Here is a 23,889-nt window from a genome sequence, read left to right as displayed (position 1 = left end):
ACACAGATGGTCTTTGGCTAACTAAGTTCGCAGATGACTGCAAATTAGGAGCCATAATCGAAACTCCTAACAATGTGGAAATCCTACAAAAGGGCCTTACTGAGACAGATGCCTGGTGTCAAAGCCATGGCCTCAAACTCAATGCCAAAAAGTGCACTGTCATCCCCTTTGGTAAAACCTCTGTACCCATGAACTACCACATAGGTGGTAGTCTACTTAACATTGAAAGTGTGATAAGAGACCTTGGGACACAGGTGGACAGTAGTCTCTCCTTTGATAATCACATTTTCACAGTAGTCAGGAAATCCTTCTACATGGCACACCTCATCACAAAAGGTTTCTCAACCAGGAAAAAAGAGGTCATTGTTCCCCTCTACTCATCACTCATTAGACCCATTATAGAGTACAATGCCCCTTTTGGTATGTACCTCACAAGACATCTACAACAACTGGAAAGGCCACAGAAATATCTCACAAAAAGGATTACTGGCCTCAAACAGATGCCCTATGCAGATCATCTCAAAAAACTCCAGCTTTACTCCGTCGCATATCGCCTACTCAGAGGCGATCTCTGCCTAACATACAAAACTATGTCAAACCCAGAGCTGTTGGACATGCTCCACTTAAAGAAATCCCAATCCCTCTGAGCTACAAGCTCTAGGGACCTAACCCTTGTCACCACAATAAACAGAACATGCTGGAGGGATAGATTCCTGTCCCAGAGACTTCCCATACTCTGGAACAAACTACCTATCTATATCAAATAAAGCTCCTCATTAGCACTCAAGAAAAATCTTGATGATTGGATGGGAAATAGGAAATTCACTGTGGGGATCACCTCTGTGGCTCTGCTTGACAGGGGCACAGGAAAATAATTTTCTTGGGTGGGGAATGCCAGGGTACCTTTTTGGCTAGGCTTGTATAGACCCTAGGGCCGATAGCCTAGTACCTACTTATGAACCTTTCTTAAATTTTGCAGTATGGTTGGGGGAGACTGAGTTTGGTAAGTGATGGTACAAGATTCTATAGTCATTATAAAAACAATTTTTCTGAAAGTTAGAGCTGACTACTTAGTAGATAATGACCGAAAAAAAATGGGCTTTAATAGCCATGTGTGAAGAAACAACTTTAATAAAGTCAAAGGGAGAAAGAATGTTGTCAAAGGTCATGACCTGATTATTTTACTTAGTATTATTATCCTAATGGAAGACTGCATGTAATATGATTTGTAGAAATACTTCAGAAATCTGGCCATTGCAGGTCTGGGCAATGAATTATAAGGGGCATACTAGTAAAAGGAGGGATACGATCAAAAGCATTGTTACATTCCAAGTATGCAGTGAGTCTAGATACGGCTTCAGAATAAAGCTGGCTGCAGAATCTGGCTTCTCAACTGGTAGACATGAAAGGAAAAGTCCTTTTTTTGGTTTATAGAAATGCTTCTCTCTCCTTTTTTTTAAATTTAACATATTATGACAATCAGTTGTCAAATTATGCCTGCTATTACATTTAGAGATTATTTAATATTCACAATATAGATACTAAGATAAATATACTTTGTTTTAAAAGCATTGTAAGAAAAGCATTTTACTATTTAAAAAGTGGTCCATGACTTGGAGCACTGTCCCGGAATTTTTTATTAAGAGGCTGATAACAGTGTCAGAGTGACTGCTTGTCAGTTACATGAACGTTTACTAAAGGGTTTGGAATGCTGGGAGGCAGATTACATGTTTAATAAAACCAGATAAAAATGAAAATCAGAACATAATCACTATAATGCCTACCAAGGGAGGATTTACTCCCTTCTAGCATATTAGTTTGATTTGTGAGGCTTTACCTGTAAGATCAACTTGGCCAGGTAGGAGTAAATCTATGTGTCACCCACCTGGCAGGTATTATAGCTATATTAAAATACAATAGGGGATACAGAGACATCATGCAGTAGCCAGACTCACCCATCCAGCATTTCTTTGGCTATATTATTTCCTTATAGAATCACTGCCAAATGATTCTAAACTCATATAAAAGACACAAGATAAAATCCAGTCGTACTTCAATTAGAAATTGCAAAAACTGCATTAAAAAGCTTTTAAAGTCCAACCATAAATCTTTACTGGCAGATTCCCTAGCTCTCCAATACTAAAATACACAAATTACAAAATCTATTACTGTCCTGCATCTTTAAAATGTTACTAAATTAGGATTTGCACAGTCAGCTGCAGTTGTGTGATGAGCTTGTTACATTCCTATAAAATAACAGTCCAATTAGGCAGATGATTTCATTGCTTATGTTAACAGTTTTCATTTCAAGAATACATCCAGCACTGAAAAAATACAGATATCCGAAAGCAACAACTACAAGCAGGTAAGTGAACTTCATTGTACTGCTGCACTCTTCTGCTATATGCATTCATGCATTATTATAATGGCCCACAGCTGCCTGACAGCTCCAGGGTCCAGGGTTCAGTCCTTACTTCTGGTCATGTCTGTTTAACGTTTACATGCTTTTGTCTTGACAGTGTGGGTTTTTCTGTGGGTACTCCATCTTTTAAGAGCATCCCACTTAACTAACTCCATATATGAGCCACGCTTGTGGTGTACAGGGATAAAGCCTTGACTATGACCTATGCAACCCTTGTTCAATTAGAGGCGCAGGTGACTGAAAGATTGGCAGGCAGGGATGGATGGGCCTATCCCAGGGGAAGGGGCAGTACATTATCTATTCTTTGTGATGATCCCTGATAGAGGCTGAGGACATTGCTGGAGGAAATGGGGAGGTCATACAGCAACCCTACTGATGGATGCAAAGATATGCTGAGCACCCAGGATACTCTAAGGATTCACAAATGGGCCCCAGTAATACCAGAATAAGTCTGGGGGTGAGGAGATAACTGGTAGACCAAGCATGAATGGGGACACTGGTCTGGTACCAATGACCAATGAAGGAAAGGAGAGACCAAAAAAAAGGTTGTGTGTGTGTGTGTGTGTGTGTGTGTGTGTGTGTGTGTGTGTGTGTGTGTGTGTATATATATATATATATATATATATATATATATATATATATATATATATATATATATATATGGTTTACTATCAAATTGTCAAAATAGACAGCAAAATCCATCCACATCTTTGAATCAGTTGTGCGAAGTTCGGCATATCAATTAGACAGAATGTCGAAGTGCACATACCAACAAAGTCAAATTTGCACTTTCGGCATTCTGTTAAGCAAGTCAATTATGCAGTCATAATACCATCTGTTTGCAGGGTGGCTATGCCCCCCACACCCCTGCAAATAATATATTCCAATTCTGAGATTGCACTACAGTGGGGAAAAGGGTAATTTCCCAGCCTCCACTGTACCACAATTTGTATTCAGAATGTCAAACTTTAAAAACAAAAAACGGAACAGCAGACACTCGTGTAATCACCATAAAACACCTTTTTACTGATCTGAGCACTTTCATCAGTAAATTTCACCTGACTTCTAAAGAGATCCACAGAATAAAAAACACAGCCCTTAAATATCTCAAAGAATCACATAGGTTCATAAGTAGGTACTAGGTTATTGGCCCTAGGGCATATATAAGCCTAGCCAAAAAGGTACCCTGGCTTTTGCCACCCAAGAAAATTAGAATTTAGAAAATTTAGAATACAAGGAATCAAAATGGTAACTTAGGTGTAATGGCAGTTCTCCCCCAGGACTGAATGAAGTAATTTCTATTAGTACTGTTTTGAGAATATAAGCGGAGCTTGGCTTGTGAAATTTGTATTTTTTAAGTTATTATCATGTAGGGTTTGTTACAATATTCTATTTTTATGACGTATACCTTTTGCATATACTTTTTTGTAATATGTTTTTAATTTGATTGGTATTGATTGATTAATAGGGAGTGGGATCATGTGACTCTGGGATATTTAAGGGCTGTGTTTTTTTATTTTGTGTATCTCTAAAGAAGTCAGGTGAAATTTACAGATGAAAGCACTCAAATCAAGGTGTTTTATGATGATTACACGGGGTGTCTGTTGTTCCGTTTTTTTTTTTTAAAGTTTGAGTTGCTGTATTGGTTTATATGCGTCTGTATTCAGTATGCCGAAGACAGATGTGCAAATGCACTGCGGCATTCGCGAATCTGAACACTTGCACTTCTGCAGGTTAGACGAAACAGGAATCGTCGAACTGTTGTTCAACATTCCTATTTTCATCTAACTTGTACTCGTCATTATGATAGTAAGCCTATATATATATATATATATATATATATATATATATATATATATATATGGATGGTGCAGTGGTGCAGCAATAGCATTGTCACCTCACAGCAAGAGGTTCTACTGTCTGCACGCCCTCCCTGTGTTCATGTGGGTTTCCTCCGACGTTACAAAGACATGTGTCTGGAGTGTTTCTCCCCAAACCACTGCTGAAAATTGGCTTCGTTCCAAGTCAGACTTTCCTGGTTAACAAATGTTAAATAAATAAATATGTATATGTGCACACACGCAACATATTCCCCTGTCCTTGTGGCAGTGATGATGGATGAAAAGTCCCCTTACCCATTCAACAAACCTTAAATAAAGATAAACTGTGCATGCCGTTCCTCATCTTTAATAAGCTAGAAATCTGCTCTTGAAATTGTACAATGCACATACTCAGAAACTGCCAAACACTTAAAAGAATCTTGTACCTTCTGTTATTAAACTGTACAGATGAGGCCTTGATGGGATGGGGGTAATTGTGATATTTACTACCTCCAGGCATGAGCATTTATTCCTTTGGGATCAAACCTGTCCAGCAGGCAATACATTTTAGCATATCTCTTTCCCTTACAAAATATTGTTCCTGTAATATTATCCAGTGATGTGATGAAACCCAGGGTCTATTAACCTTCCTACATATACTTTTTTGAACAGTCCTTATCCTGTAATCTCTAATATTTCTGACATACCTCAAGTGCATAAGAATATTGAAAAACTACCTATTAGGCCTATTGTAGCTGCCAGAGCTCTAAAACATACCCTTTGGCTGTGTACATAGACAGACTACCTAAGCCAGCTTTTGAGCATAGTCCACATATATTGAAAGACTCCTGGGTTGTTTTTACTTAGGTTTAAGAGTGAATTATTTGATGATAATGTATTTATTTTTAGCTATCAATATAGTTGATCTTTTTACCAGTATCCCCCTGAAAAGTTTAAAGATTTATTTTTTGATGTTTTTTTCTGGGTTTGATTTTGTAATAACCAGCAAATTAATATTGCCATGGAGTGTACAGACCTTGTGTTGCAAATTAATTCTTTATTTTTTCAAGGTACCCTATACAAACAACTAAAAGGGGTAAAAATGGACATGACATGCTCCCCTACATTTGCCAATTTGGTTATTTACACTTGGGAAAACAAGCATGTATTCATCTCTTGTTATTTTAAACACTGAGTGCTATACCTAAGGTACCTAGATAATATATTTATATTGTGGAAGGGCTCACCCTTCTACCTTCCTTACTTTAATTACTTACAAACCACTACTAATTTTTTGAAATGTACATACAACATTGATTCAAAGACAATTAATTGTTTGGATGTAGATATTTTTAAGCTGAATGTAGCTTAATTCTAATATTGTTAGGAAAACTTCATTCAGCAATAGTTACTTACATTTCAAGAGTTTGCATCCATTTTGTTTAAAAAGAGGCTTTGTTAAGGGCCAAATCATCCATCTGGCTAGAATGATTTTAGATGGCAAGATGTACTGTTAGGAGTCTCAAATGCTCGGAGACATGTTTATCAAGAGGGATTATCCAAAAAACATGATGGATGAGGTTAGAAAAGATGCTATAGTTAGAAGGGTAGTTGATATGAACCCCCTTTTTACTATTGACATGCCTACTAGTATTATAACTCGGTTAAGTTCTGAGGTGACTAGCAGGGCTAATGTCTACCCTGAGAGGGCTTTGGTCCTACACTATAATTTGAGGACTAAAAAAGTGAGTGATATTATTATGAAATGATGATATAGTTAGCATGTCCCCTCATTTTGCAATTATGACTTGCAGTAATGTCCAAAAATTATTGGAGTTGAACAGTGCTCAGAAGGTCATTAATCCTGATACAAGAAAGTGTAGCTCTTGCAAACAATGTTCCAATATTTATACTGGGAAGAATTTATTGTTAAATAACGGCTGTAGCATGGCCATTACACCTAGACCAGGCAACTGCCACATGAAGGGGATAGTTTACTTGGTCATTTGCTCCAAATGCCCTAGTTTCTATGTAGGAAAAAATAGAGAGAGCATTATGTAAAAGAATTTACACACACAATTATGACATTACTAACAAAAATGACAAAAAGGAATTATATAAAATTCTCTACATTGCATAGTTTTTAATAATTTTTTACATTGCATAGTTTTTAATAATTTTTTGTTTTTCATTTTGGAGATAGTACAACAAGATCCCAGAGGTAGATCATGGGGAAATACGCATAATTATAAGGAACTTTCATGGAAGTATAGATTAAATGCATATAATGTCCCAGAATTAAATGACTGTTAGTTTTGTTGTTGAAAATTAGGATAGTTAAATTTTAATACACTGGTAGATTTTTGATTTTATTTTAACTTTACCATAAATCCATCTATCTATCCTCAACCCCTTTTCCCATTTTGTACATGGAGATGGGGTGTCATTTCAGCAGTGACAATAATCTTGAGCCAAGGTTTACGCCACCGGGTGGCTAGCCCGCCATAAATGTTATTGTTATTTACAACTGTTTTCTGTTATTACTCCTCATTGCTGCTGTAATTTCATCAGTTGTGAGGAATAGTAAATATTTGTTTATTCATGAATTGTTTAGGGTCCATGGCTTTAAAATTTAAGATCTGTTTGACTGGATACACTATTTAAATGCCTGTTTCTCACAATATTGCAGTTCCGATAAAGTTCAAGTATATGGATAGATGAAAGCTCTTAACTTTGTATGGTTTTATCCATTAAGTTTTACTTTTACTGTTGTTGGTGCTCAATGTGGTTCCTCTGTTTTATGATCCCTTTGTGCTTCTGTTTTGTTTTGATTTTATCATACCTCCTTCACTTCCTAGACATTATTCCTATAATATTACCACTCCAGTGATGCAATGACACAGCAAATGAAATCAAGTCCCTAAACCCACCACTGAAACATCATTATTCTTCCATGGTACACAACCTTTAATTGCCTCAGTAGGTCATTTATAATATATATATTTTTTCCATGGTATATTCAGACATCTTGAAATTACAGTGCAATATCACATTGCAGAACTCAGTAACTGATTGTTACTTGAATACAAATTGCCATTCTAAAATGGTGCATTACTATCTGTTATTTCCACTAGAGTGCTCACCACTGATGGGTCATGGCCAGTGAAAGATATTCACAGTACAGAAGTAAAAGTTTTTTAGTAGTCATACCAAAGAAATTTAAATTGAAACAAAGTTATCCGAGAAATGTATGCCGTATGAAAGAAATGAGATTCAGATACGCCATTTTAGAGATCCAAGATAGATAAACATGAGGAAGTGATCTCTTTCAAATAAGGAAGAAAAGATAGACTTATGAGTTTGTATCGCTGTTATTTTACTTTATTCACTTGTTAAATGTGTAGAACTCCAAACACAACTGGCACTTCTTTGATTAAATCCCTCACTCAGAATCACAGTTTGCAAGAGGAGACTGATCAAACTAAACTTAGTACTATAAGATGAAGTTTGTCTGATATGTTTGGGGGTGAGCAGGGATTAAGACAGATATGAGCAAATATTTCTCCTTTACAGAGTTTTACACTTACAGAATATACTGTAAGAAAATGTCCTTTCAAAGGTCAAAAACAGGTGCTCCACGAGTCTTGATAATGTGCTAGGCTGCCCTGTTATCAGCACCACCACTGTCTGGTAAACTCACTATTAAGCCTATTTAACCTCAGTCTCTCCACAGGATTTGTGTCATAGAAATGAAGAAGTGTAGTAGTCATCCTAACCAACAAGGGGGATCCACTACTGATCCAGGAAACTATAGATCTATAAGTCTCCCCAGCCTTATCTGCAAAGTAATAGAATGCATAATTATGGAACTTATTAACAAGGACATAGGCAATCTACAAGCCCTGGACCAAAGCCAGTTTGGATTTAAAGGCAGATCTTGCCTCCTGAACCTGACTGGCTTCTTTGAACATGTCACTGATGCATTAGATTCAAGAAAATCAGTTCTCACTGCCAGTCTGTACCTGTCCAAGGCCTTTGATACCATCCCTCATTCTGGCATCATCAACAAGTTAGTCAAACAAAATATAACTCCCCAGGTTACCCACTGGATAAAAAACTGGCTAATTGACTGATCCCAGTCTAGTAATGTATGAGGCATGTTCTCCTTGAAAATAGCATTTACTAGTGGTGCCCCTTAGGGATCAATCCTAAAACCACTTCTCTGTGGTATTTGCTTCACATATATCAAGACGGACATCAAGGGCTTGTGGGTAACCAACTTTGCAGATGTATGCAAACTTGGAGCTATCATTAACTCCTCATCTGACTTCCAAACTCTTCAGGATGGACTAACATCCATCAGTAATTGGTGCTTTGATCATGGCCTAAATGTAAATGCCAAGAAATTTAATATTATGTTCTTAGGTAAAACTGGACACCCATGCACCTACCACATAGGTGTCACCCCTTTGAAAGTTGAATCAGCCATTGGAAACTTTGGCACTTTCACTGACAATGAACAATCCTTTGATCACTATGCATTCACTATTGTTAGACAATCCTTTTATCCTGTCAGACTAATTACATGGGTATTTTCACATCTAAGGAAGTTATTATCCCTCTCTACTCCTGCCTTATCAGGGCCATAATAGAGTATAATGTCCTCTTTGGTAGGTACCTATCTAAGTATATGACCCAGCTTGAGAGACTGCAGCATTTCCGTATTAAGATAATCAAAGGCATAGATTCCTTGAGGTACACAGCTTTAAAGCACCCCCTCTCTTTCTGTTTCCTACAGACTCTTGAGTGGCTATCTTGTCTAGTTTACAGAGCCTTGAAGGATCCAGCCCTATGTGACTTCTGTATGTCTGCAAAAGTAATAACACCATCAACACCCACCCAAGACATCTTAACTTCCACCAAAACATAAACAGGACCTGCTAGTGAGATATATATATATATATATATATATATATATATATATATATATATATATATATATATATCCCAGAGAATCCTCCTTAATAAAAAATAGACGTCCTTTGCATTTAAACAAAGTAGCTCCTTGACCCTCTTCTCCTTCTGGATGAATGGATGGGCAATCGTAAATAGTGCCCTCATTGAAAGTGGTCAAAACTAGGTATAAATTAGCCATGTCAGTGGGTACCTACAATTTGGGGTATTGTGGTTAGGCTAGGCTACTAATGATCCTCTGGATCAACAGCCTAATATTTTGACCTATGGACCTTTGTAAAGTTTTGAACTGAAAGGGAAATAAAACACAAAGACAGATTAAAGACAAATTATTGTTTCAAAAACACTTCTATACGTACTGGGGATAGGAGGCACATATTGCAGGGATTTTACACCTTTTAAAATGGTGGCTTGTTTACTGTTATTAATGGCTATTTTATTTGGTGTGGAGTGTACACTAAAAAATGCAGTGCACGTTAACCATACTTTGATGAGGTGACAGTCTCACCCGGATAAATTTCTAGACTTTCTCCAAAATTATTATATTAAATAGGAAGATAACACTGCCTTTGTAGTTTGCCTTGGTCCTTGCATCCACTTGATCACAACCATTTAATTTCTCTGACTCACCATCTGGCTTGAGGTGTCTTCCATGTACTGGCCAACAGCCAACATGGCAAGGGTGGAACTTTCTTTACAATTGTGATGACTAAATCTGCAGCTGGCTGTCATGACAACATATGCATATAACACTGTCAGACAATATGCTTGTTTTATGGTATTATCTAGTGTAAACCTATTGCACCGTTGTGCATAACTTCCCATGTCAATCTAAAAACAGAGTTACATTTGATTTGTGCCCCAAGAATCAGTTAATACCAATATCAGAAAGTACATTTTCACAATGCAACAATAAGTTTGAGTGTGTGTGTGTGTGTGTGTGTGTGTGTGTGTGTGTGTGTGTGTGTGTGTGTGTGTGTTGTGTCTAGCATTAGGTGAAGTTTCAGGATTGTCATTGTTTAATGCTAGCAGATGTTGACTTAAAATGTGAAGTGAAATCCTAAAATCAGAGATAGTTAGAGAATAGAATGCTGAAATATATACTGCGTGGAATGTTTCAGCATTATCAACCGATGATAATAATAAAGGAAAAGGCTTCCACAGCTAAGTCAAAATAAGCGTTGAGACTCAGGGTTTGTGTCGGCAGTTAGAAAATCTCCAGTTGCCCCTTTAATTAAAGCTCTCCCGCGAGCTCTCGGTTTCTGCAGCTGCTGCTTTGTAGCTGTTGTAGCATCCCTGCGGATATTTCTGTAAGGACCAGACGGCACGAACGGTCGGGACAATTTGGGCACTTATCCTGAAACATAAACGGCACGGTTTCTGCCATTCGTGCTGGGTGTATGCTCCTCCTATTCACTGAGGACAGGAGAGGGAGATTCATTTCCGAGCCCTAATTTTTACAAGGCTTGCACTGGCTGGTGTGATTACGCGCTCTTGCTGCAGCAGATAGAGTGGGATCTCTATTCTCAAATGATGCTCCAGGGAGGGGGGTAAACATCTGCCAGCTCTTGCAAATGGTTATTTTTTTTCATGCTCTACCACCGTTTCCGACACCGACAGCAACGATTTTTGGATCGGCACTGCATTTAAAGGAGAGATTAAACCAGATTTGCGTACACCTCTTGTTTCATAGATGAACACATCATTAACTAATATTTTTTTACTCATTTTCCCACTGAGATCATGAGAAGGCTTAGGCGATTTGTCCATCTTGTACTCTTTTGCCCTTTGTCAAAAGGTTTACAGGTAAGGTTCACGAAAGCACCATCGTGCTTATTTTTAGCGTAGTTAAAAGTACGGACTGATAAAAGCGTTTTTATAGAGTTAATAAGTTACGAATTCAAAACTCATCACCTTCCTCTGAGCGAGAAATATGCTGTCTTTGAGCATGAACTCCTCTCACAGTCTTTCTACCACACCAGAATGACAAACTGTAACTAAGTGCCAGTAATGAATGGATTAAATATGCCAAGCCAGTCTGAGAATGTCTGCAAGAAGTGTAATTGTTTAAGTGTATCATCACATGGTTAGAGAGCTCTTTCAGAATTTAAATCATGCATTGCATTATATAGTATAACTAGATTTGGGGATGGGTTGATATTTCAGTATAAAAGAAAGTATGTACTATAATCTGGGTACAAACTATTACAATTTCTTGGTCTAAGACCTGGAACCTAAAATAATTAATAAAGTGCTTTAAGTTTCATATTTTGGAAACTTTAGCATGTGCATCCCCTTTGAGAATATAATTCTCGACCATTCTTGCCCCAAATGTGTCACCACCCTGTGACTAGTGAGCAAAGCAGGTGACACATGATCAGACTTGCTACTGGTAGTTCACAACACAATAGAGCCTGAGAAGGTGAAGTGCAGAACATTGGGATTTATTATGACTATATGCTTTGAAGTCTTATAGGACAGTGTGGAATAATGTTTTTATAACTCAGAATTAAGCAATGTACTTTATAACATTTGTGGGACACACAAAAAATATGTGCTTGAAACAATAGCCTCTGTCTCCTAGAGGTATATGTTAAGTAACAATCTGCTGAGTCAGTGGTTCATGAAGAAAAGTAATATCTTATGAAAAAAACATAGCCTGCATTTCATTCCACTGTTGTCTTGTATCAGATATGCGTGTCTTGTATAGCTTCACTTCTGATAAAGTGAAAACAAGAAAGATTAAGTTGAATGGTAAAGGAGCAAAGTGATTATTAAGCGATAAATGGCAATATTGAATCATAGGAAAATGGGTTCATCATCTTAGTTTGCTTAACACTGATGTCTGAAAAGAAGAATATTTTATTTCTCACTGATGTAATCATTAAGTAATTGGCAAGAGGTTTGGAACGCATATGATAAAAAGTGAACATGTTGCTTGAGAAATAAACAGTAAGACAGTCACTGATGTCATGACAAGTGAATGAGTAATGAGTGAGTTGACTTCTAGTACTATGATTTTTAACATGATGTCAACAGTGAATGGTATGTATTGAAAAAGTTGAAAAAATTCTGACAGCTGACATGAGGCAGTTCCCACTATTACATTATCAGAGTGCATAATTTAGTAGGGTAAAACTGAGTTGATGTTAATTGCAAACCAATATTTATTTTGTTTATATAGCTGTTAAACCACAGTAAACTTCTTATAACTGTACACTTCCTGCTTCAATGTTTAAAATATCACTTTTCATTTTGTGTTATATGCTTTTCAACAGTGTTCATTCAGAATTCTCTTTCACTAATCCTATGCTTTTTAATGTACTTTTTTACTATATGAGTTATCAACATTTATTAGTTTGTTTTGTCTTATTAGAAAGTTTAGTAGTGTGTCTGCCTGCATCTGTGCTGCTGTCTGTGAGCAGGACTCAAATTGTGTTACATGCAGCCCATGAATCAGGTAGCTCTTTGTTTTTTTCTGTAAGTGACTTAAGTGACTGAAAAGTCATTACATGAGAAGCTGAAATCCATGATTTTCCAGACCATATGCAATTGTATCTGTTGTACAGCTTTATTTGCATTATTCTGAGTAGCATTTCATTTGTCTTTGCCTGAGAAGTGAACAAAAATATTTCTTCTATAGAAAATTTCCCTATATCTATAGTACAGTCAACAGGAGAGCCCAGTATTGTATCCTTCCCAAAACAAACATGTAATAACACTAACATAAAGTGAGACAAATAACCAGGTGCCTAACCATTTGATGTGCAAGTTAGTGTCAGTGATTAGGGGAAAAATAATCTTTCTTTCTTCTTCTTGAATGGCTATTTACAAAGAGAAAACTGTATTATTAATCAAATGGATTGGCAATGGTTTAATCTGGCAACATTCTGAGTTACCTCATTTTAAAATCTTTTATCACTCCTGAGATTTCAAAGTAGTACATATACATTAAGGCATGAATGATATATTCCAATTGTGCTACCACAAAATGATTTCTGGTGTATATTTGTGGGTAACAGTGTTTGTTTATAGCTTCAAATATCTGTATGCTCATGATTTTAAGTGAAATAAATATAAAACTGATAGTATCACAGACTGTACTGTTTATATATTACAGATGATAGAAGAGAGGTAAAGTATCTAAAACATTCGAAGAGGAGGTTTATGTACTCATAAGAGTGACATTAAGAAATTGACAGATGGCTATAGAGGTATAATTTCTGCCTTAGAGATAAAGCAAAAGTATTGGAATTGCTTTCAAAGGAAATAACCATTATGCATGTATAACCTGAGTGTAGAATCTCAGTAAGATGCTTACACCCAATGAACTGAGGAGAGCTGTTTCTCTTATCTGTGTGCATGCTCATCTCGAGAGAGACTGAACATGCAGCTTCACTAGGTCTTAACAAATTGTTTGACATAGAATCGTTGCATAGATAATTAAGAAAAATGGATAACCCATGAGAAATTTTCATGCTGGTATCCTAGGGGAAAACTAGGCTGAATGAGAATACGTGATGGGAGATGGTATGTATTAAAAAAAGAAAAGGTACTGGTTCAACACAGTGGTTTATTACTAGAGCCAGTCTTTTGCATTGTCCTTATAAGTAACATATTAGGAAAGACAGTAATTTCTACAAAGAACAGAAAGATCTGCAAATGTGTTGATTTTTTAAGGAGAGAGTAAAATGCTGAGAAGGGATTTGTCAGCACTAGAGAAATCATCAAATGCATTGCAATTTATAGTCGATGCAAATTCATTAAGAAACAATTCCTACTCTTGACAGATTGTGTATACTGTTAACACTAAAGTTGTAACTACAGCAAATATTATAATCTTGATGGTTTATGTATATCATTTAGCATAAAGGAAATTATGAACTGGGCATAAGTACCAATAAAGGGGAAAAAGTATCTGTTGGAATGTCCATTAAGAAATGCCACTAACTTAAAAGAGAAGTTTAAATTCTCCTACATAATTAATGAACCTCATCTGAAGTACTGCAGACTGTTTTACAGACCTGATTTTTGCAAGGACATCTTTTAAAGGCAGTCCTGAAAAGGACTCCAAAGTGACTTTGGTATTCATAGCAGAAGGGAATGAATGTAAACTAAAAATAGATGTTTACCCTTAGGATACAGCATAGCTCCTTCAATGATGATTCCTTGAATTAGTGTTCTATGACTATTACAAACTGAAATGTAATTCAGTGGTAAAAGCAAATTAGCTTGCAACTCCAAATTTCAGAAAACAGCATAATAACATAAATCTTAAAAATATATTCTTATTATTTACAATTGCAAATTATAGGGATATCACTGTTGAATGGAAAGCAACATGATGATTGTAAATATTTTGCTGGTATGCTGATGTCCTCCCACTTTACAAAAACAAACTGCTTGATTTGCTACACTCAAGTATCAGTATAGATTGTGTGTATTCTTGCCCTTGTAGTCTTGGTGGAAGAGGGTCTGCAACCAGTCCAATTAAATGGTTAACTAAAAAGCAAATTAAATAAATAAATAATGTCATCTGCACTAACACCCTCCCTTCTATAGTACCAGAGATGGTAAATGGCAGACTTTATGGGCTATCACAACCCAACACTTAGGCCAACACATAGGTTTATACCACATGTATGTCTCTGAATTGTCTAATTCATAAACTAAAATTGTTTTGAAGTCATATATTCAAAAACCTTTTCCTGATTAAGGTTTATATCCTTGAGGTAAGGAAGGAGGGATGGACAGCAAAACTGAAACCTAAATATAAATAACTCGGGGAAATTAGTGTAAAACTAGATATTGTCTTTATTTAAAAGTGGTGCAAAAACAAAGCTGCCATCGAATAACAGTGTAAGTACAACCCAGTGCCTTTATTGCATGTACAGCAGCCTTCTTGATGAGACAGTGAAATAAAAATAAATTGTGAGGGAATTCAAAAACCGTGTTCAACTCAAGGACAGAGGAGAAGGCATTGACTGACTGACTAGCATGGCTGGCCAAATAATTTTTATATTGCCTATAATATTTTTGTGTTTCAAGGTTTCATATGAGTTAATACATCCCATCTTTATGTGAATGAACTGCAATTAAAAGCAAATATATCTGATGGTGTATGAATATAAATGAAAGTACAGTAAACTGCAGACTTGCCCTCCTGGGTGCAATAGTACAGAGTTTACTTATGATGGTCAATACTTCACTTAAATAGTTAAAGCCTTCAAGCTATTACTGTTTCCATGGTGTCACAGCTGCAGGCATCTTTTAATGAACAAGAATCATATAGCAGAGCAAGATCTCATACTTCTTCTGTAAGTTAAAAGTCAAGTCTAAACTGTAGGAAATTTTGTAAGCTCTTGCTGACATCTGTGTTGAGAGTTGAAACTAAATCATTCTATAAGATGTATTCAACGAGAAAAGGACAGTCAAACACCCATAAAGCAGAAGTGGCCAAATACTGAATTAACATTTTAGGTAAAATTCTCAGAGTAATGAAAGGGCCATGTAGCATTGAGGTAAGATGGAAATATTACTTACCTATTGAAAATAAGTAGTACTGTCTCAGGAAATTTAAGACTGGACAGAAAAGATTGGCACTTTTAAACTTTAGGATTGCCATACTGTGCCTTACAGAGAAAACAGGAAAAATTGGAAATGTAAATTGTAAATATAATTTCTTGGATTTATTTTTGGGAAAATGCACAGGAAATGAAAAATGCTTTCATTTTCTGTTGCAATAGAAAAATAAACTGAAGAGATCTGAAAAACTACCTTAATTTTTTAGAGCAATAAAAGAAAGCTGCAATGACTTAAGCTTTGTTTTCCAGTGGTAACATTTTAAAATAAATCTGGATGCACTAATGAGAAATGGTTTAAGTTATTGGGAAAAGCTAATGGCTTTAGCTTTTGACCAATAGGTGTAAGACATTGCAGAGAATGCCCAAATGCTATGATTATTGCATTCAGTAGCACTAATACTTAACGCTAAGGAGCTTATGTCCTTGTTTACACAGCATGTGCATTCATGTCAGTTTCTAAGCCAGGAACATGATATGATAAACTCAGAAGAATGTACTAATTCTCCTTTTTGCTAGATAAAGGATATTAACCACTTTATCTTTTTAACTACAATTCAGTAAGTGCATTGACTTATGAAGTGGCTAGAGCTTAAGCAATTTCAGGGTAGGGAGTTGCATGACTGAATATTAAATTACATTATAAAACAGGTCTAAAGATCAGTGAAGTTTAATATGAGAAAAACACAATAGGTAAATGCTGACTGCAGGAGCTTACTAAGCAGTTATCCTAATCCTAAGCCACATCAACACAATTAAGTGAGAAAGTCCTCCTCTAATTAGAGTAATACTTTTTCAGTTCCACTAGAATGGTCTTGATTAGCCATAATAACTATACCTGATAATGTTACTTAAGCAATAATTCCTAATGTAGTGGGCATTATACTGAAATAATGGACTGCTCAATGGTGTTGGAGATTACCAAATATAGCATGCCTGTGTGTAGATCTATTGTACCATCCAGAAGGTTGTTCTCTTTTTGGGTTCTGTCCACAAGGTCAGTGACTACCCACCCACCCCATCTCTGTTACACCAATGCTTGCTCAGGAACTTCTTATAGCTACCATCTACATCATTCATACAGCAGTGTTTAACAAATCTAATTCATGGTAGAACCTATACGTGGTGTTCTGCCTACACGTCCATAAAGTAGTCATTTATTTAAATGTGTGATCTGTGTGGTGTTATTCTATAATATCGGGCAAAACAGTCATTTAATTCAATTATTTTCAATTGCTGGTTATCTAAAATGTAAGTACTTTCTAAATCTCCCCATAATCCATAGCTGTTCAGATACAATAAAGAATTGAGTAATCTTTAACTCTCAGAAGGGGAAAATGGTACTATAAAATCTTCAAGATGTTAGACTGCACTGTCTACAAATCTCTTACGACTACCTAATCTGTTGCAAATAATTTATCATATGTCATATTATCATTATGGATGGATTTAACAAAATGCATGTATAAAACACAAAAGGACAACACTGTACAAGACTTAATCAAGCTATGATAACCTATACAAGACTTGTATAGTAGGTGCATGGTTATCATACAGTTAGTCATACTTTGTTTTTGTTGTGCAGAGAATTATTGTCTTGCGTATTCAAATGCCGATTCATCTGGTGCTGTATTGTATAAGACAGTTTTGTTTTATGAGTTCATCAAACAGTGGAGACAGGAACTTTATCCATTTCCCATGGAATCTCAGAGTTGGTATGTATAAATTTGTAGAGGTGTGGGGTGATGCATTACAACCACATGGGAGGTGGTGTATAGAAGTATTGTTATTTTTGATACTGTATTTCATCAATGTTTGCTGCTGATGGAATATATTGTGATCATTGTTCATGATGACCAATCTTTGGAATCAAACACATGTACATATATAGATAAGTATATTATTTTTGAAGTTTTTACTATGTCACTGTTTTGCAAACTTGACTTGGTGTGTGTGTGTGTGTGTGTGTGTGTGTGTGTGTGTGTGTGTGTGTGTGTGTGTGTGTGTGTGTATGTGTGTGTGTGTGTGTATATATATATATATATATATATATATATATATATATATATATAAGGGAGTATGGCAATGAAGAACTCCCCACCACACACACACACACACACACACACACACACACACACACACACACACACACACACACACACACACTGGGGGGGAGTTGGGGCCACAGGCAGTTACTTAAATGTAATTTGTTTGTGTTTTGATATTTTTCTTTATAAGGAATTAGTGTTGTGTTTCAATGTAATCTAAAACACTTAAAATGTAAGGGTAAAGGTGGCGCTTGTGCTTTCTATCATAATAGTTTGAGTTTGAACTATCAAGACTACTTTCATCAAGTGTAATAAACCACATTTCTGTTGCGCAGCTATGTTGTCATGCTATGTTGCAAGAAAGTGCTTTATGGATTGTGTAGCTAACTTCAAAAGTAGTTTGTTTTTTTTTTGGTAGTGATTTGTGCACATTTGCTGAGTGCTGTGCTATTAAAAACGTTTTCCAGTTCTGACTGTTTGAACATTTGATTGTTCTTGTATTTTGTGATTTCTACATTTTTGTTTTCAATGTTTTTTTATTGTAGTGAGTTTTAATGGCTAGTAAATTATATATCGGTATATACATTGTTGTATATATCCATATAACCACACACACACACACACACACACACACACACACACACACGTGTGTGTGTGTGTGTGTGTGTGTGTGTGTGTGTGTGTGTGTGTGTGTGTGTGTGTCTTTGTGTGCGTGCATGTGTGTGTGTGTTGTGCATGTGCTGAGTTTTTATACAGCTATATCTTGAACTTTATCAGTTCTGTTATAGTCAAGGACATTTGCATGAGACAGATCCCTTTCTAAGGTCACATAGAGATACAGTGCTTAGCATTGCAGCCTCTCAGTGCTTGGTTCTCCAGTATGATTATTGGCTGGTATATTTCCTGTGCAGAATTAGCAAATGCACATCCTCCCTGTCTCTGAAATTGTGTTAATCGGATGTGTTAGTTTCCTTACCATGACAAAGACATTCTGTAGGTGAATTTGCAATCCTCCAAGTTACTCATATGTGCGTGTGCATGAGTGTATGTGCATGCGTGTTCATGCTTCCTGCAACTGGCTTCTGCCCTGTCCTGGATTAATTTCTCTGCCTTGTTCCCGCTAAGTGCAGAGTTATGCTCTGGCTTCCCCAACCCTCAGCTTGCTTATGTGGGTAATCAAAGCATGAATGAATGAATGATGAATGAATGAATTAATTAACTGATATTCCTATCTATTGTTGTATTACGCTATCAGACTTCTCACTGGACATTCCATAAACGCATAACAAGGTTCATCTTTATAGCTCAGGGTACTAGTTCTCCCTTGTTAATTGGATCTAATCTTGGTTATCTTGAATTAAATGGTTATACCTCTGAGTAGAACCCTGTATGTTCTTGTGTCTCCCAGGGCTCAATGCTTGGGCCTGTCAGAAAACTATTGGATTATAAAATATGCTAATGATATATACAAGTTGTACTACAATAAATAATGATAAGAACATCACTTCCATGAATAGCTATTTTTCTTCAGTTACTGAATGGCTAAATGTTAGTAGTTACATTTAAATCACAATAAATGCAAGGTGATGTATTTTGGCCCTGCATGGGTTGCAAAGCAACAGTCCTGGGTATTTATCCATTGGTAGTAGCTGACTGCATTAAAGATATAGGGTACTAACCAATAAGAATGCATGCTTTTAGAAGTAATGCTGATTTCATTAGGACAAAGACCATAAGGACTGTGAGTCTCCTATATAAATGTACGAGCACTAGATCTCCAAATATATCAGTAAATATATACAACTCGTACATTAGGCCCATCATCAGACATACATCTTCTTTATGTTCTTATTCTAAGTGGAATTTGTTGTCCCTACAAAGTGTTCCAAAAAGTCTACAGAAAGGATTCCATCATTAATGTCTTATAAGAAAGATTACATCATACTGGCCTTTACTCTATCATATTTTAAATCAGGGGTAGATTGGGCATTAGGCAATGTAGAGGTTAGATTATTACTGGGCCTTAAACGTGTGAATAGTGCTTCTGTGTTCCACTAATGTGACATACAAAACTGAGAGGCTTAACACTGTCAAGAGATGATGAAGGTTTATCCCCCAGTCATTGGCCATGTATTTGAAGAAACTTCCCTTTTGCTATTAGTTGTTCTGATAACTATGTTCAAGAGATTCTTGATTTGTGGGTGGACCCCTTAACCATTATAACTTTTGTACTGGAGTCTGAGTTCTAATTAGGCCATGTCAGCCATAACAGAGGAAAACAGAAGACTATGACATTATATGAATATGTTTTCAAAGGTTGGCTTATCCACACAATGTAATCTTATAAGGTGTGAAGGTTCCCTTCCTGCCAACAACTTTCTTTCTAAGCTAGTTTATAACGTCATGTATTTGTAGCCGAGGAAGTATCTAAGATGTAACTAATCCATCTAGCTTAGTGTAAAGCAGTTTTGCCAGATCTTGTCTTATAATTTTCACTACATTACTCATATGGTTAACTTGTTGTCTCAATTATCCACAGCCTTTGCAGAAAGGCTTCTTAGATTTGAAATGTGCTAATCAGCATATGTATTTCAAGGAGAAGTTGGCCTACTAAGCATATGCATCGTGCAGGGACAGTTCTTTACATCACTAAGAGAGAGGGCTTTGTCTGTAGCTGAGATTGCCGGCAGTCCTTGCTTATTTAAGTGCTGACTATGTTTCACTAGTAATCATATTACTTATGAAAGTACAAAAACTGCACATATGAAGTATGTTAACCTATGCAAACCTCTTACAGCTTCAGCCTTTAAAAATAACATACTTACAGTTACTGAAAATAGTCACATTGGTATAGGTACTTGGCAGCATGGTCCAGTATTTAAACAATTTTCATATTCAGTTTAATCTCTGCTGTGACTATGTCTCTCTCTCTCATGCTGTTTCTCTGTCTTAGTATTTCTTTGTTTGTACCACCTATTCCCTTATAGTAAAATGTAATACAAATAATTCTAGAACCTTATTTGGCTTTTAGTGTAGTATCGTGACCGAAATCGACCCATTTCAAGTTCATCACCTACATGGATAATAAATAAGTAAATAAATAAAGTAATTAACTGCTAGCAATATCGGTGCTCAATTTCCACCCTCCTAATCTGGCAATTTTCCCATTTCCAGATAATATACCGTTTCAGAATATTCCCAGCCAAATTTCCCTCCCATCTTTCCATCGTGTGAAAACAACTCAGCATGAAATGCTCCTGTTTGCTTTAACACAGCCACCAAGTTATTTTGTGCAGCTGTAGACTGTGAGTCCAAGGGCCTATCAGATAACACCCAGGCTGTAGTAAACATATTTGATTGCTACAACTAGGGTATACACCTTTTTTCTTCCCGATATTTTTTGGAAGGTAAGTACAGCCCATCTGGATGTTACAGGAGATACTGCATAAGAAATGTCACTCCCAGTTGTATTTGCTTAATGTATTATTTTAAATTTTTGTTGGCATTTAGATTTGATTATATGTTTATAAACCTCACTATTTATTACCACTGACTTACATTTGATACTTTATAAGCCTTGGATTTCTTTTTTTCTACAAATTGGTTACTAAATACAGAAATTAATATTTCAGTTACAGACTTGACAAAGACATTCAAATAATTCATTCCTAAATTGATAGTGAACTATTTGTGTTCTGCAATTGTAACTGATTAAAATAAAAAAGTACTATTCATTGCGTAACCAGTTATTAGTGCAGGAAAAGCAAACTACCACTTAAAAAGGGATATTTCTGCATTAGGATAATTATAACTTGACTTGGAAGAATCTTTTATCACTAATCTTTAAAGCTCTTAATTTCAACAGTTATTGTTATGAATAGCATTCAAGGTATTTTGATTTATTCAAAATCATTTGGAACTGCTCCTTTAACAAAAGCCATTCATCAGAGAATACCTTAAGGCACAGCCTTAAATAAAAAATATATAGACATATAAACATTGTGTGCTAGCATGTGCAAGGATGGCTGTCTTGTAGGGCATTGTCATTGGCAGCAGAGATTTCTATGTGGGCCATTTTTTGCTAGCTTGCAAAAGTGTCTGCCTGAGGAACTGAATGATTTAGTTTGGCAGGCTTTCCTTGCTTGGGACTACCTGGGGTGCCTTTAGCCTGTACAGTACTGATGAAGTCTGGAATGTGCTAAAAGTGAGCCAACACTAACTATTCCCTCAAAAACAGAGATTTGCTGCACAGTCATATCCCATTTCTAGTGACATATCTTTTATATTCAGCAGTTGAAGATCCTGCTTTCATCTGCCCTTATGCACTACTGACATATTTCATCTTTCTATATCATGCTGCCTTTAAATTATTACTAAACAGTTCAATCTATTTCATTTTCTTTCTCTTTGTTTTTGTTAATCTTTAAATGCATGAAAGCTATTTGAAAGGCAGATAGAACATTATGAACACGTGAATAAAGAAAAAAATTATATTTAAGTATAATACTTTATGCTGCGTGTGTGTTGCTTGTTCTCTACATTTAAAACATTCTCTTACAACTATATATGTATGTCTATGCAAGTGCATGGATTATGATCGAATTCACAGCCTGACAGGAATCATCAGAACAAAACTTACTGAATGAGTCCTGACTGCTGTAAAATCCCACACCACACATTCAGATAATATTTTTTTTACACACAGATATCTTTAATTATACCAGTTCTGTGATCATACAACAGTGAGGAAAAGTCACATTCCTTCCCATGACTTAACTGCAATCCCACAACAGACTCAAAGAACACATTTAAGCAAATGTTTTTGCAGGGGAGAAGCTCCTGAACCCCTGCATCTCTAAGGGAAACTTGCACTTTATCTCAGCCTAGATCATAGCATCTCAAGAAATCTATACATGAAGCTCGCAAGTTTCTGTAAAAAACACTAAACTGCATCAGGGCTGCCTAGGTTGCACATTGGCTGCATGGTGGAATCAGAGAAGAGGGTGAAGGGAAGATTTACTTTTGTTTTACACCTTCTTGTTCTTCTTTGAATTTGTGTGACCTCAGTGTAGATATACTTAGAGACTGGGGGGGTGGCATCTTCCCCCACATCAAGAAGTGCTGGGGGCATGCCTCCTGCAAAATTTTATATTTTTCAATTGTGTACAATCAGAAGTGTTTCTGTTTCTGTTTTGAGATTGTGTTGTCACAGATTTAGACATTTTATTTTTTATTAAACATGTATTGACTAAATGACACATGCTTAATCTTAACAAATCCCATTTTTGACTATACCAGCTCTACAGTTGCACAACAGTGAAAAATGACAAAGGTTTTACCCAGGAGAGTCCTTAGGTCAACTGGTGCCCTAGGCAAAAGGGCTCCACAGTGCCCCCTACCACACCACCTGGTGCCCTCATCCTCGTCTACCTACACCAAATAAATACTAGAAAAGTGCCCCTGCTAGAACGGCGCCCTAGGCGGCCGCCTAGTTGGCCTATGCCTAAGGCCGGCTATTACCCCATCTAACTGCAATCTCACCATACAGCTTTTAATCAGATTGCTGTTTTTACAACCTACGCAAATGACCACCTGAGTGTAATCCGCATGTAATCTATGTGTTATATATACACACATATATATTTGTGTGTCTGTGTGTATGTGTATGTATATAGCTATCTATCTATATATATATATATATATATATATATATATATATATATATGGATTCACTTCTGTATATATGTGGGTCCTGACGTTCAGATGTTCGAGCTTTTGAAATCTTGAAATGCAAAAAAAAAAAAAAAAAAAACTAAAACAAAAAAACACTAGCAATCACGTTTATGCAGGGGGCAAGCCCTCCTGCACCCTCTCACCCTCCGCTACTTAAATATACCAACACCGAGATTGCACTACAGTGAAGAGAATGGTAAAATTGCCATTCCGCACTGTTTGGTGATCTCAATTGTTTACCTTCGAGATTTCAAAACTTCGACCATCTGAATGTCAGGATTCTGATGTTCGAGATTTTGAAATTTTGAAAT

At 36.3% G+C, this 23,889-nt stretch overlaps 1 protein-coding gene across 1 annotated transcript in view; it reads left to right on the top strand.

The window, feature by feature from the left end:
* The first annotated feature begins 10,468 nt into the window (after positions 1 to 10,468).
* The window catches only part of DIPK1B (divergent protein kinase domain 1B), a 558,256-nt gene continuing 544,835 nt past the window's right edge, over positions 10,469 to 23,889 (top strand). The window contains exon 1 of the mRNA XM_044058535.1: positions 10,469 to 11,022. Coding sequence (XP_043914470.1) covers positions 10,960 to 11,022 — 63 coding nt within the window. The 5' untranslated portion in view covers positions 10,469 to 10,959. The remainder of the gene's footprint in view (positions 11,023 to 23,889) is intronic.

The sequence above is a fragment of the Protopterus annectens genome, chromosome 16.part0 (assembly GCF_019279795.1).
Source record: "Protopterus annectens isolate FY-2018-M chromosome 16.part0, PAN1.0, whole genome shotgun sequence".
Lineage (NCBI taxonomy): Eukaryota > Metazoa > Chordata > Ceratodontiformes > Protopteridae > Protopterus > Protopterus annectens.
The sequence above is the reverse complement of the archived record's forward strand: the minus strand, read 5'-3'. Positions and strand labels throughout refer to the sequence as shown.